Source organism: Scomber scombrus, chromosome 13, assembly GCF_963691925.1.
Source record: "Scomber scombrus chromosome 13, fScoSco1.1, whole genome shotgun sequence".
Lineage (NCBI taxonomy): Eukaryota > Metazoa > Chordata > Actinopteri > Scombriformes > Scombridae > Scomber > Scomber scombrus.
In genome coordinates, this window is record NC_084982.1 from 6,191,398 (window position 1) to 6,206,838 (window position 15,441).

The window sequence follows — 15,441 nt, forward strand, 5'->3', positions numbered from 1 at the left end:
GACATAGCAGAGCGGGGCTTTAACTGCAAGCTGCTCTGCGTCTGTGTGCCTTGGATGCATTTTTTTTTTTTTTTTACTGTGACTTTTAAAATTAGTTTCTGTTTTTAATTACACAGAGTTTGAGAGCTTGATTTAAAAAAAAAAAAAAAAAAAAAAAAAATTATTTAAAGTGATGACAAAATAGGAACCAAGGCAGTCTCTGAATTATAAAAATCAAGCATAAATATGGCTCAATCTTTTCCCCTTTTTTTGTGTGAGATGCTTCTTTACCTTGTATAAATCCACATAGCTTTAGTTGAAATAGTTGCTAGCTGGCTGCTTTGATAGACTACTGTATTCTTTTTTTTCCCAGGAGAGTGATGGAAGCATGGTACTACCGGTTTTCTGTGTGTGGAGGGCGGTGGCGCTCCGATCTCAGCCAGCGCCCTCCCCTACAGGCATATTTTATTATTATTATTATTAACTTCTATCAATTCTTTATGTATTTTGGAGTAAAGACAAGTCAGGATGTGGTGTTTTTGACATCACTGATCGCAGTAGGCAGGTTTGTTCAAACACTGCAGCCTGTATCACACCCTCACTCCAGTCCTGAGAGAGAAACACTCAATCAGCACATCTGAAAGTTTTTTTTAATCTACCTGTCACAGGAGTTTAGTTTCAAACAAAACAATACAGCCAAAAGACTTTTTCTTTTCTTTTTTGGCTGTGATTATGCTGTAGCAGAAAGGTTGTTGTGTCTTTCTAAATGTGAATGTCACAACTACTAATACAGGATCTCCTTCAATATTGTGCTTTCCCTGTAAACTTCTTACCTTTCTCTTTCCTGATTCACCCATATTTCTTATGTGCTTCTTCTTGTTCTCTTCCCTTATTTATACATCTCTTGCTGTGTTTTCTTTAATTCCATCTTCACTGAATCATACATGCACAATTGCAATCCATCCCCCTTTCTTTCTCACTTTCTCAATTTTCACACATTTGTCACTATATCCTTCTCTCTCTCTCTCTCTTTCTCCCTCTCTCGCTCTTTCTCCATATACTATAATAACAGCTCAGCTCTGGCAAGTCAGATGTTCCACTGGCTGTCTGAGTCTAGAGGTGTGTGTGTGTGTGTGTGTGTGTGTGTGTGTGTGTGTGTGTGTGTGTGTGTGTGTGTGTGTGTGTGTGTGTGTGTGTGTGTGTGTGTGTGTGTGTGTGTGTGTGTGTGTGTGTGTGTGTGTGTGTGTGTGTGTGTGTGTGTGTGTGTGTGTGTGTGTGTGTGTGTGTGTGTGTGTGTGTGTGTGTGTAGACAGGGTGGGAAGCTACCGTTTATGGTGGTTTTTGCAGAAGTATTATATGACAAATGCCTTGTTTTTTGTTTTTTCTTTTCCCGTATTTCTCTCCATGTCTCTGCACAGTATTTTTCTTCTGCTCTTTGCTTTACTTCTCTTCTTTCAGCTGCTCCCTCTCGCTCTCTCTTTCTCTGTTTACATCCTCCCTCTCTCACTCTTCACTGCAACAGAAAACACATTTGTGCTCATGTAGAGAACTTGTAACTTGATGCAAACAATGACAGGAATATAGTTAACTCAACATGATGCATGTAAAAGTCAGGACTTTCATTGTTTTATTTAAATGCAATGTGCTGGTTTACAGAGTGTAAACAGTCAAACAGGACTGTCCTCACCAGAAATATAACAGCATTGATCTTTGTTCAACCTTTGGTAAATCTTCCTGTCTTCAAGTCATGTGAGCAATGACTGCTCTATGTAATTAGCAAAGGTCAACGTCACCCTGTTATATTCCCACAGAAGGTCAGGGCCAACGGTTTAATGCACAAAGTGTGCGACCGTGACATTGCAAACCGCAGTTTGCTGACAATCAGTGTTGTTTCGTTTTAATCCATAAAACTGCCCTTTCCCTGACCACAGCCAACTAGTTTTGGTTGCCTTCACTGAATCTGACCTTAACCTGAGAGGGCAGATTCAGCCGATGTGGTGTCCATCGGCGATGGCTGTCAGGACCAACCCTAGTATGCGTATAATGTTTTCACAGTATTAGGGTCAGTTGCTGCCAGTATACAGAACATGATGTGATTTCACTTCTGTCAGTTGCACTGTGTGTCTGTAACATCTTTTCTGTGACGTTGTGTGGGGTATGTATGTTCTGTGATGTTCCTTGCAGTAATGGGTCAGCTGTGGTTCAGCCTGTGGTCTCGCGTTATTTAAAGCGCCGTTCCAGCGGTTGATAGCTTGGCGGCCCTCATGGCTCCACCGCAGCCCCGTAGGTCAGGGGACCAACACTGTTTTTAACATACGCCTCCAGTTGGGAGTAAAAATTGTGTTTGTGTGTGTGCCAGGCTCAATAAAACTTACTAGCACATCCTGCCCATTTAGGACTGAATATGTATAACTGATGCAGAGAGAGATGGGCTCACTAGAGGCCGAACCCATTTTTATCTTGGTGCCATAATGAACGGAAACCATCTATGAAAGCCAGAGTTTAGTTAATAGTACATTTTAAAAGTTAATAGACCCGTTGATCCAAATCATAAAAAAAAGAAAACATATTTTCTAACTTCTTTGTTGTGGTTTTTAACTATGCAGAGGATTTTGATCCTACTTTATTCTTCCTGACTGCCAGAGACAGTGTGTAATAGCTGGATATACATTGCACACATGAACAGGAGGCTGGGACATTATACCAACAAAGTCTCCTGCGTGACCTGGGTGATACAAGCAACCTGATTAAAGGGTCTGGCACCCAGCAGTCGTTTTAGACATTTTCTCGCCTGAACATAGCCAGTGCTTATTCCCGCCAAAACGCTATCAAAAGCTGCAGAGCGAAGCAGCAACTGGAGTTGGCTGAAGAGAAAGGATCCCAACTGGGCTACAAAATGACAAGCAAAAGGGGTAAAAGGCAGACACCAGGTTTTGCTGTGGAGCCCTCTGGAGGTGTCGTGGGCCTATTAGGGAAACACCAATGAAGGAGGGTGCCCAACTGATGACCCTAATGAAGACCCACTCAAGACATCAAGAAAGTGCAGATTAATCTTGGGATTGTAATATCAAATCCTACGAGCTCAACACAGCTCATTAGGGGTGAATCACCATCAGATACCGACCAGTCTCGCTCAGGTGTTTTGCCACGTTATGAGGACTGTGTTCGCTTAACTGTGGAATCACAGCAAGCCATCCAATTGGCCATCTCACGGCTTGGTCTGGCTCCTGTACAGGCTGCTCCCTTTAGTGCACTCCACAACCATCTGCCTTCAGAGGTCCACCCTTTATTCCATACATTGACAGAGGTGCAGGCCAGACCCCGAGGTGTCACTCCACTTACCGAGGGACTGCAGTGCTTTGGCTGCTCTGACGGACGGCACCCTATACGGTGTAGACCAATTGCCTGCCACTGAGGCCTCTATTGCTGCTGACAGTATCTCCACATGAAGCCCTTACACCTTTTGACCCAAAGACTGTTTTTATTTGCCCATTTCTCTGAGTTTTGGAGACACACAAATACAATGACGGTGAACGGAATTGACTTTGTTTGTGTTTCGACAGCAATACTTCATTTCACAAACCGTGACCCCAACACCCTGAATAGTTTGAGGATTATTTAGAGTAACTGGTACATTGTTTCTGGAAATGCACAGTAATGTTGACGATTAGTCTTGCTAGCGGTGTGGTTTCAGAGATGGCGGTGTTGGTCGGTAAGTCCACCACTTTGGTCCAGACTGAAATATCCCAACAACTTTAAGTTAGACTACCATGACATTTGGTTCAGATACAGTATTTATGGTCACCAATGGATACATCCTAATAAGTTTGTGGATATTTACCATGAGCTTGAAGACCTCAGTCTTTTTTTAATTAGATTTTTTTAAATCCACTAATACACATGTTTTTTTAATAGCTTACACATGGTGTAGGTCAAGGAGAATTTAATTTCCATCATACCGTACATGTGATAGACTTGGCATTACTGTCACATGGGAGTGTCTAAAAGTAGTTGTGCAGTTGGAAACAGGCGCAATCAATGGGGAATCTCCCTCGCTGTTCTCTTTAGCTAACATTGGCGACCCTGATTGGTTCATGCCAGTATATATGTTTATGTATAGGCTACATATGACTGTTCTGTTTTGTTTGTATTCCTACTTCATCTTAGGCTCAATCATGTGTAACTTAGTCAAATGTATTAATATAACTAATCAGGAAGTAACAGTGTACATCCTCTATTCTAACAGTTAATTATAGAGTATGTATTGTAGTGCTTTTAAAGGTCCTCGGAGCATTTTGGTGTTATTTTGATATCAAGACTTACTCCCTCGTTGGTCTTCCAGCATACATTTTCAACACTGTTACACTGGCCAGCAATTGTTTAGACGTGCGTGTTCTCATGAATCAAAAGCATTCAGTGTCAGGTTCAGACTGAAGCCGTACAGTAGCCATCTGTTGGTCATATGACTTCTGTGTCACACTCACAATCTCTCTCTCTTTCTATCTCTTTCACACATACACACATGCACACACACACACACACACAGTGTAGTGTTTTAGTGCACCCAGTGGTTTCGAGACAGTAGGAGAAATGTGAACACACTGACCCACACACACGCACTCAAGCACACACCAAGCATAGTGCCCTTCCCATCAAACACAAAGCTATGACTGTTCAGAGAGAGAGAGAGAGAGAGGGTAAGGAAGAGGAGAGTGTGAGGGCGTGTTTGTGTGTGTGGCAAAGTCACAAACGAGGGAGTTGTCAGAGACAGAGAGAACAGCGCAGAGAGAGGTTGACAGAAGAGGAAAGAGGTCGACATGCCTAAGTGGATGAGCTTTAAACTGTTCAAAGAGAGCAGCAGAGTGAGTACAAACTGCTGGACTGCACACTGTATACTCACTGTACTAACAGGTAGAATCATACTAGTTAATAATGAATCAAAATTGCTTAATGTTAAATATTATTTGCTGCTTCATTATTAGACTGTAAATAGCACTGACATATATAACTCGAGTAAGATTATTTCTACTTTCCTGAATATTAATGAAGCGGAAGTAACATTGCTGCAATAACAAATGTGTAAAATCAAAGCTGATCCAAAATGTTTTATACTACTAAACTTTGAAGTTTTTGATAAAAATGAAACATTTCTCAATTTGATCTTGTTTTCCACCAACTTTAAAATTTTAAAAAAAGATGAAAATTATACCTGTCTAGTTTGAGTGTTAAATGAAAAAAGCTGCTTAGACACTGTAATCTACTTACATCAATACAATACTACATATATATATATATTAATGAAGTGATTCGGCCATAGTATGTTGACATTCAATATCTAAACACACTGACACACATCACTCCTTATAAATAATATTGTTTACTTCACTCTGCAGACATACTTATGCTTTTACTAGATTTATTCAACCTGATATCACTGAAACACGTGAAATGACCATGACCTTTTAACACTGTATTTCATGGTGGTGGAATATCATGGTTTGGGTTAAAATGATCACTTAAAACGTGTGTGGCGTGAAAGTTATTACTTCCTTAAAATTAGGCCACCTTTGTCGTAATGGCAACAGCGGGAAGCAAACAGCTGTCTCCTGCAGATGTGTCCACTTTTTGACAATTAACTATCTAGCTTTCCTCCCAACCTGCCTCCTCCAAATATGGTATTTGTTTCACTTCTTCAGGTCATATCCATGTCTACCATATCCAAAAGTTCTAATTGATTTTCTATTGGCGTTGTTTCTATGGTAACAACATGTCATTTTAACACATTATATGCCACCACCATTGTAAAAGGTCACAGTCATTTCATGTATTTCTGTGCAATCAGGTTGGAATTATAAAATGAATCATAACGACAGGTCTTGTATGTCTCAAGTTTTATTTTTCACTTGAACTTCCTGTTATGTTGATCTATGATTGTCAAATTCAGCCTTCCTTGCGTCTCTGTCTCAGTTTATGTGTCGTCATCTTTAAGGTTTAATCGTCACTGTTGAGATTTGGTCACTGATTCAAATGCTAATCCAGATCATACGTGTTGTTGACTCTGAGTGTGTTGTAAAGCTGGACTGCAGGAGGGAGTGTGTGTTTGTGTGTGTGTGTGTGTGTGTGTGTGTGTGTGTGTGTGTGTGTGTGTGTAATGGTTGAGATTAATGGTTAAACAGGGTGTGTGTGCCAGGCAGACAGAGAGACAGGAAACAGACCATTAGCAGCCACACAGAGACAGGCTGAATGAAACGTAAGTGTCCAGACGACTGAATTGAAGTTAGATTCATGTTACAGACACACAGGATTAACAGTGTCAACTCACTGTTATTTACCTTTCTGACTGCATGTAAAGAAAGTTCTGAAAGCAAAGAATTGCCTATTTTTATGTTCTTACTTAGACTGCCACTGCACTTCGTGCTTTGATTTAGTTTTGGACTCATTTAGCTCACTGAGCACACCACACTGCAGCACTGTTTTCATATGTAGTTTGTGCATTAACAGTCAAAGATTCATCTTATAAAGTCTAATTTAGTTTCTACCTCGATAGTTTCAAAAAGGAAACAGTGTAGAAACTTGGAAGAACACTAATTGGCCTGATATTTCACTCAGTATGTTGTTGAAGCACTCTTGATGTGAAGTAAACTTCTTTTGTGTTTTGTTTTACCTCAAATTGAGATCAGGTTAACCACCGTTTGCAAGAGGGACTTGGTGTTATGCTGAGTTCAGCATTTCTGCAAAAGTGCATGCTTTACATTGGCACAAGAAAAGAAAAACAAAAGTCCAATATTTTAAAAAAATCTGTGGAGAATTGAGGAGTGTTTGTGTCTTTGGTTTTGCTCTTAAAAGGAGTTTTAAATAGAAATGTATATAGTGTGCCTCTAGAAGGCAGATCAGCTTAAACAGCCATCACATACAGTATACTGTTGTATACACTGTTCAACGTTATCATTCCAGATAATTGAGTTCCATATTCTCTATCCTTTTAGCTCTGTTTAATCATCTGAGCTGTGAGGCATTTGACTTTCTTCATCAGATAGATGCTAACTTTGTCCACCTGTTTGATGTTGGGCAGGTAGCGTACAGTGGGCTTATTTGCTAAAAACCGCCACCTGCTGCTCTACTCGTGGTTGATGAATGCTGAGACTGACTTGTTAATGTGAATTAACAGCACAAGCTTAAATAGACCTAAAAGATTCACAGAGATGACTTTGAAATGTCACTACTACTACTAGCAACCGCTTAATTTAAAAAAAAAAGATTAAAATGAAGTCAATTCATTCAATGTAAATATCAAAACCATTGATAAAGGCAGGATATAAGAGGTGCATCTTTTGAGAATCAACCACTCACCACCTTTGTGCTCAACTCATCATTGGAGTCCATTGCAGCTTCCATGAAGTAAAGCAGTGCTCCTCATATTTTGAAGCCTACACCCACATGTCCTCTGTGATCAGGTTCTATTTTTGTATTTTGTAAGAAGTGATCACTGTTTTTGATTGACAGAGATCTGATTGGTTTATTGGACCTTTGATGCAGTCATCAGACTGGTTTCTATACTTGTCCTGCTTCTTTGCCTCTGTAAGACAGCAACACACTGTCACACTGGTTTCTGTGCACTACTTTTAATCTCAGACACCACAGCTCAGACAATGTGGCTTAAACATAATATGTAGCAGCTGAACTTTTTTTTTTTTACACTGACTTTAATTTGGACTCTTACTACTGTATTTTCAGCCGGTGTTATGTTGGACTGGATCAACCGGTTGCTTTTCAGCTCCCACGCAGACAAACACTAAACACCTCTTTATAGTGCTGCTGTTAAACTCAGTCTAACATGCAGTGTGGCATCAAAAGCATAAAAAGTAACTAGCATCTTTATGTGCACACTTGCACTTATGCATGTTGCGTGTTGCTGCATATACACTGCAGGGATCTTTGCTGTCTGTGAGCATCAGGAAGGTTATGCAAAAACTGTGACGACTCTGCTCGGACTACCTTGTATTTCCATGATGTGTGACGCTAGTAGAGTTTGTTGTTGCTGAAGACAGCATGGTGGATGGAGTAGGAGCTCCAATTCTACAATAACACATTGACTGCCACAGTGGAACTGGAACCATGTCAAAACCTCACTGGCTTTCTTAACGCTTGGCGGTATTCTAGATTTGTGCCATGATGAGTTAATACTAGAATCAATCCCAACCTGTGCACATTTCTACACACACAGGGAGGAGTTTCCCCCAAAATAGAGGTGTATTTGCAGTAACCCACTATTCAGAGTTGGGACTTGAATGCTTTTTCCATGAGTTCTACTCCAGGAAGGAGCTGTGTGAAGCCCAGCATCTACTCTTTCACTGATGTAACCACATTTTCTTCTCCCTGAAATTCATATCTGCAGGCAATACACTCGCAAACAAAAACACCTTTTATATAATAAGTATTTCTTGCACTTGGTCTGCTGAACAGTAGTGTAGTGCTTCTCACCCTGAACATACTCTGAATTGTGTCAATCGTGTGCAACTTTTTTGCATTTGCTAAATATGCATATCAGGAAACACAAAGCCACTGTTGACGTTAAAGTTTTTCCTTTCATGCCACTAAAGCATTATTAATGTTTTCATTGGACGTGTCACACCGACATCAAAACAATAGAGAGAGAGAGAGAGATTGTGATCTTTATGAAAAATGTCTGCAAATGTCTAAAAGGTGTTGCTACAGTGTTGAATTCAGGCCCTGCGGTTAAAAAAATGTGACACTTAGTCCTTCACTGAAACAGAATATCACCAGTGAATCTAAGTCCACTTTGCAAATGAGTTGCATATGAGAGTAATTCATAGGAGAGAGGGTTGGTGGTCCCTGACGATCAGAAATATTTCCACATAAGCCTGTCACTGCCACTGCTTGGTTTATGTGTTCACATTTTTCCTCCTCATTCCTTTGAAGCTATTAATTAGCTGTTAACTAAAACATTTGAAAATGTCTTTGATTTTTCAAATTGCTAGTAACCTTAAATAGTCTGTTTTACAGGGTACTTTATTTTACTCTTGATTGTTTTTTCCTTGTACTCTTTTTTCCTAATTGAACTCCATTGTGCTGTGTCTCTTGCCTTTTGAGTCTGATCGTATTGCAATACCATTAATTATCAAAGCTTATTCTAACACCACGTTAGAACTTTAGGATTAAAAGCAACTCTGCACCATCGGCCCAGTAACCACTACAGTACTACTAATCCAGCTAATTCCTGCACACTTTAAAAATCAGCTCAGACTTGAAAATTGCTTGATAAGTTCAAACACATGTCCACTTTGTTTTCTTTGTTGAAGCTGCTTATATTTTAAGTTGTAATACTTTTAAAACACAGAGTGATGTGCAAAGTCTTTCACATGTTTGAGAGAAGGTCTGGCAACAGTGCTTTGCCATTCAGTTATCACATAGCACTGAAAATAGACACTATACTGTTTAGAAGCTGAATAAAGAAAATCCAAACATTGGCCAGGCAACATAGTCTATGAACTAAACATATGAGCGTGTGTAGATACTATAGAAAAATAATGATTCATATAGGGAAAGCTGAAAGAGAAGGTAATGAAAGTAAATATATATAAGTGTAATGATAGTTGTATTATTATAACTGGGCAGATGTACAAGTCTTTATACCAGAGGTGAAACAAAGACCAACAGCAGAAGCTAATCTTGTGGGTTTGATCATTTACTGTATACTGGTGCATTGGTGTTTTCCTTGTGATAATTCAAAGCAGCCATCTGCATATGTGTTGACTTGTTGACCCCTACCCTGACCCCTACTCTAACCCTAACCCAGTGCAATGAGACAGAAATTCAGATGAGTTTGGCCAACGTGTACCAGTGTGGGTGTTTGTGGTCATTTTAAATGGTTAAACACTGCTCTGTCTTCTATATCTACTTGTCAAGAGTCAGGTTAGGTTATATAAAGCTTTAAGCATTTGTGCAGCAATGTCTTAATATATGCTGTCAAACTAGGGTTAGAAAGAGTAAGGGAGGAAATTTGAAGCTCAGTATTTATCAGCTTATCACTGTTTCACTTAATTCGAGCTGCTGATAAATGCTGCTGTGCACACAGAGCACAGTCAAGTAGATCCACCCACAACTAAGAAAAGAAAATCATTGAGCGACTTTTATACAGTGAATGACATGCAAGTTTTCTGGTGTCAACAGGTTGGATTCGTTCCCGTGTTGAATGAGGCTGATGCGGGTTCGTTCTGCTTAACACAGTCTTCCTCTGCTCTAACATATGACCATCACAAGCTGGCGTGCATCTGTGTCTTCAGTGTGCAGCAATGGGTCATATGACAGATAACAGCCGAGCACAAGACACACCCACAAATACACACACACACACACACACACACACACACACACACACATACACACACACACACACACATACACATGAATAAGACTGTCAGATTAGAGCAGTAGTGAAGAAATGAGAAACAGTCTAATTCTAAATTCTGTCATATTGCTGCTGCTGACTGAAAATGTTGAATTCTTACATTTTCTTCTGTTTTCAGCAACATTTAAATTCTATCTACAGTATTCTATTTATTCTAGGAGACCACTGCTGTAGTGGATCATTGGCAAGTCTATTACACACTGTGGCGTGATACTGTGCTGCATCAAATGTATCAACATCTTAGTACAATCAACATGATAAATAGTAACACCTATATAATATATCCTTTATTTAAGCAGGTAATCTCATTGAGATTAAGATTTCTTTTGCAAGAGCGACCTGATCATAGTAGACATGCAGAGACTCATTCGGCTGTTTGCACCAATAATCCACCTACACATTTCAGTTATATTGCCAGATCAGACCTTTACTTGTACAAACAGGTGTGTACTGACTCTGCTTGATTGACATCTGTCTCACAGGTGTAAGGACACTGGACACATTAAGAGCCAGTTTAAACCAGCTGGGCTTAGAAACGACACATACATTAACATGGAAAACAATGCAGACTAATAAACACACACTTCAGGTGGATTATCGTAGCTGAATCCAAATGAAAAAGATACTGTAGTATCTCATCTAAAACTTAAAGGCTGTTAAGAAAAGGTGAAATGACAGTTAACCAGCATATCTACCACCTGCTGCTGTTTTTGATTATCAGCTAATAGAGATTCAGCATCATACCTGCTCCCTCATATATTGCCTGTACTCTGTTTCTCTGTAACAAGCAGCAAACGGAGCGCATAAAATTCTTTCTGGTGACATCACACAATGCCCAACATGGCTCCTCCTTCAACCTGAGCTGAGGTCTAATCAGCCAGAATAAGTGAAAACACCTGTGTGTGTGTGTGTGTGTGTGTGTGTGTGTGTGTGTGTGTGTGTGTGTGTGTGTGTGTGTGTGTGTGTGTGTGTGTGTGTGTGTGTGTGTGTGTGTGTGTGTGTGTGTGTGTGTGTGTGTGTTGGGTGCGAGGCCTTTTTAAAGTGTGTGTGTGTGTGTGACCATCTGTTAGGTATAAAGTCACCTGTACCTGTATAGAAACGGGGGTCCTTGTTGCTAGGAGATCTTTAGCCTGGCAAAGAGCGCCTGCTTACGCACATGAACTAACACACACACACACACACACACACTTAGAAGCACACTCCCTGACATTTTCCAAGACCAGGAGAGTGGAGCAGACGAGGACAAAGCAGCACAGAGCCACTTTTGTGCTTTTAAACATAGATTTATCTTTAATTTTCAATGTTTGAAGTCATATATTCATATTTATTTAATGAGAGTCATGAAGGTTATTCTGATGTATGATTTTAGTATTCACATTTGTTTATACCAACAGTAATGACATAAGATTGGACAGATCCAGGTGATGTGCTGGCATAACACAGCCCACAGCGAAGCACAATCAGCCGCCCAGTCATCAACTGACAGTTTGTTTCCACAGGACATAGGCCTCAGGGTCAGTTAGATACAGGAAGCTTCATCAGTTTGTTTTGTTTTTTTCTTAAATCTCACATTTTCTTCTTTTCAATCACCACTATCCGACTCTGAATATGTGTCTTTCTATTCAGTGATTTTTGTGTGTGTGTGTTTTACTGCTACTTGGTCATGTGGTGTTTCGCTTTAATGGGAGTGAAGGTCAAGCTGAAGTAAGACGTCAATTATATTACTATTGAGTGTCTTACTGTGTGTGTGGTGGAGGGAGGTAATGTCTATTTACTCAGTAATAAATAGGATTATTAAGCAATAATTACAGTTCAGTCGACAGAATTTTTCTAAACACTTTATGACTGAAATTATGGATTATGTATTTGGTTTCACTATACTAATCACTCAATTCATAATCTCCAGTTGCAATATACCTGAGAGCCTGTCGCTCAATACCTGTAAAATCATTCCAACATTTAACAGTTTATATGTATATATATTTTGATGTTTGTGGTGCCTCTGCATAATATGGTTGATAGACAAAAATATACTTTGGTTGTGTTCTTACTCATAGTGGCTTCAGTGTGTTGACACAATGAGTTACCAGACATAAAGCATTAGAAATGTATCTAGCGTTTTATAAACACTGTCTCGACAGTCCTGACATCATCATACAGTATTTACACTTGTGTAAATTGGCATCAATTTCTGTCGCTCTCATAGTCTGTGAAAATCCTGTGAAAGCAGAGTTCAGTCATTTCCAGATCAGGAAATGATTCAGATTTCTGATGAATTTTCACACTACACGGCCTCATTTGTGCCAGTAAAAACACAAGGCCAGGCTTTAGTCCATGGTGGATTTCTGTACTAATCAGGACGTTGCACTCACTCTCTTGTAGCTTGTCTGGCTTTTCTCATGTTCAGCACAGCTCTTCACCTGTTAGATTTCAGTGTTTGAACACATTCACATAATGCCTGCTCGTCCTGTTCCTCAACCCCACGCAGGATTTAACTCTGCAAAACCAAACAAGTCACTGCTTGGGTTTCGTATTTTTAAATCTAAGAATACAATTAGTTTATTCAGTTCACCGAGTCGCCCTTAGGCTCCAGAAACCTGTTTGGCGCTCAATGTTAAATTCACAAAACAGAAAGCACATCATTCTGTGTGGAATTATTCAGTGTTTCTTCTGTAAACACTGATGTTCATCCTGACTCAGGGATGCATTAAGTTTTTCCTTCTTAGTAAAATGACATAAGGTTGCTTTAAGCAAAATTTTGCTGAAGAACCACAACATGACAGCATTTTAAAGCACTGTTAACAGTTCCTATTGTTAGCACGAGGAATATATTGAGTCTAATGTGTCTTTTTGTCCACAGCTCTCTGGTGGTTGTGAGTTGACGGTCGTCCTTCAGGACTTCACAGCAGGATGCAGCACAGAAATGTCTGTCAGCACTGGTAAGAAGAATTTCCTGTTCTCACACATTGGTCCAAGTCTCGCTGTTGTTTGTGGTCAGTCATAGTTTGGGATGTAGCTGCTACTCCCAAAGCTCTTGGGTAGCTTTGTTTAAACCTAAACCCAGTAAACTTAAAGCAGCTACAATCAATACTTTTATAGGGATCAAATGATAAGTTTCCGTCCTACAACTGCACTGTTTTGGTCGAGTCTCACTGACCACATGGTGTAATTTTTGATCTTAACAGGCAGCTGTTTTCAGTGAAAAAGCTTTAAAAGAAAACAACTGTCCACACCTGCCAGGCATTAAACAGTAGACAGACATAGCAGTAAGTGACAAGCTGGTGAACATAGTGGAACATTAAGCAGCTGACGAGCCTCATATTGCCTCCAGGAGTTAGAGACCAAACACAGAGCTTAAAGAAGAGTGAACTTAAATCTACCAGGAGACTAGAAATGTGGCTCTAGATGGATGATGATGTGTCTCCATATCTGCTATAGGTGTGAATAAACAAATGTTTGCTAACATGTTTACCATGTCAACTATATTATAATCAAGTTGATAATATGTCAGTGTTGTGTTCACAGCTTGTTTCTGCTGCCCCCAAGTGGCCAAAACATCATTTTTCAGACATTTGATCACTAGGTGTGAAGTAGTAGGTTTAGTTTAGTCACTAAATGAATATAAAAAACATACACACATCTGAAAAATAGTAACCGTTCAAAACTATTTTTTTCCTAGATGACAAAACGCTTAAATCATGTTTGAAACTAAAAACTGTGGAACTAATTCCTTGTTGTTGGACTGGAATAATGTTCAGATTGGTTCAGTTTACCAGTTGGAATAGTTCGGTGCATGTTTGTAACTCAAGCAGTCTGATATAAACCTAAACGTCTCACTCATCTTACACTAAGTTAATTATGCTCAGTTAATATCCCACTAAAAACCAGCCATCTGCTCGTCTCTGCAGGCCAGACAGTGGAGCTGTTGGAGAGGCCGAGTGAGCGGCCCGGTTGGTGTCTGGTCCGAACGACCGACCGCAGCCCACCGCAGGAGGGGCTTGTTCCCAGCTCCACGCTCTGTGTATCCCACTCACGCTCCAGTGTGGAGATGGACTGCTTCTTCGGCTCGGGTAAAGGTAAGAAGAACAGTCTGAGTCTGAGGCTTAAAGATCAAAAGTCATGACTTGGTATGCAATAATAATGATATAGTTTTATGGCTCTGAGTTTTAAAGGTTTTCCACACAAAGCCATAAAAATAAGAAAAGTTAAATATAGAAAATATAAATTAAATAGAAAAAAGAGGACATTATACTTAAATACTTAATCTAATTTATTACTTCTTATTCTGGCCCAGGATCAGCATGTTCTTCATGGTTCATTGTAGATAAATGTAGTTATCTTTATTGAGTGTGACAACAAAGCAGTCACTTACCAGAGGTTCAGCAGTGACACTAAAACTAACCCTGATACTTTGTCCCCTCAACTTCCTGTAACTAGTATACATGTTGCCAAATTTAAACCACAGACACATTTATAAATAAAATGAAACATTAGATTTGTTTGTACTATACAGTTTTTGCATACATTTGAAACCCTGTGTTGTAAGTGATGCTCAGAGCTCCCCTCATTCAAAGTGTGAAGGCTTTCCGGTTATTACGTTGCAAGTAAAGGCAGTCAGACCCAAATCCAGCTGTGATGTTCCCTAAAGTTCTTGACAATCTTGACATTTAACCATTCAAATGCAGTAATACCTGATCTATATTGACCCATATTGGTGAGCTATGACTCTGCAACATGGATAACACCTGTTCTGCTCTGTCTACCAAACCTCAGAGACACTGTACAGAGCTCCTGGAGATAAATGTTGTTAATTAACAGTTTTTTAACAGATGGATTTAATGAAAAGTTTCTCCCTGCACCTGTAGTTTCTATTACACCATCAGGAACATTTTGCCACTGCTGTAGGTAAAGTGATCATGCTGTTTCTAAAGCCTCGAAAACAATGTTCAGTTTATTGTTGTGTGCCTGTTTACATGATGACTGTTAACAAGAGTCTCAGCTTAATTTAAGCCAGAAACGTTTCCATTTAATAT

The 15,441-nt window shown here is 39.7% G+C and overlaps 1 protein-coding gene across 1 annotated transcript in view; it reads left to right on the forward strand.

The window, feature by feature from the left end:
- LOC133992960 (kalirin-like) overlaps positions 1-15,441 on the forward strand; it is a 139,287-nt gene that overhangs the window by 80,342 nt on the left and 43,504 nt on the right. Inside the window, 2 exon segments of the mRNA XM_062431769.1 lie at positions 13,269-13,347; positions 14,317-14,484. Coding sequence (XP_062287753.1) covers positions 13,269-13,347; positions 14,317-14,484 — 247 coding nt within the window.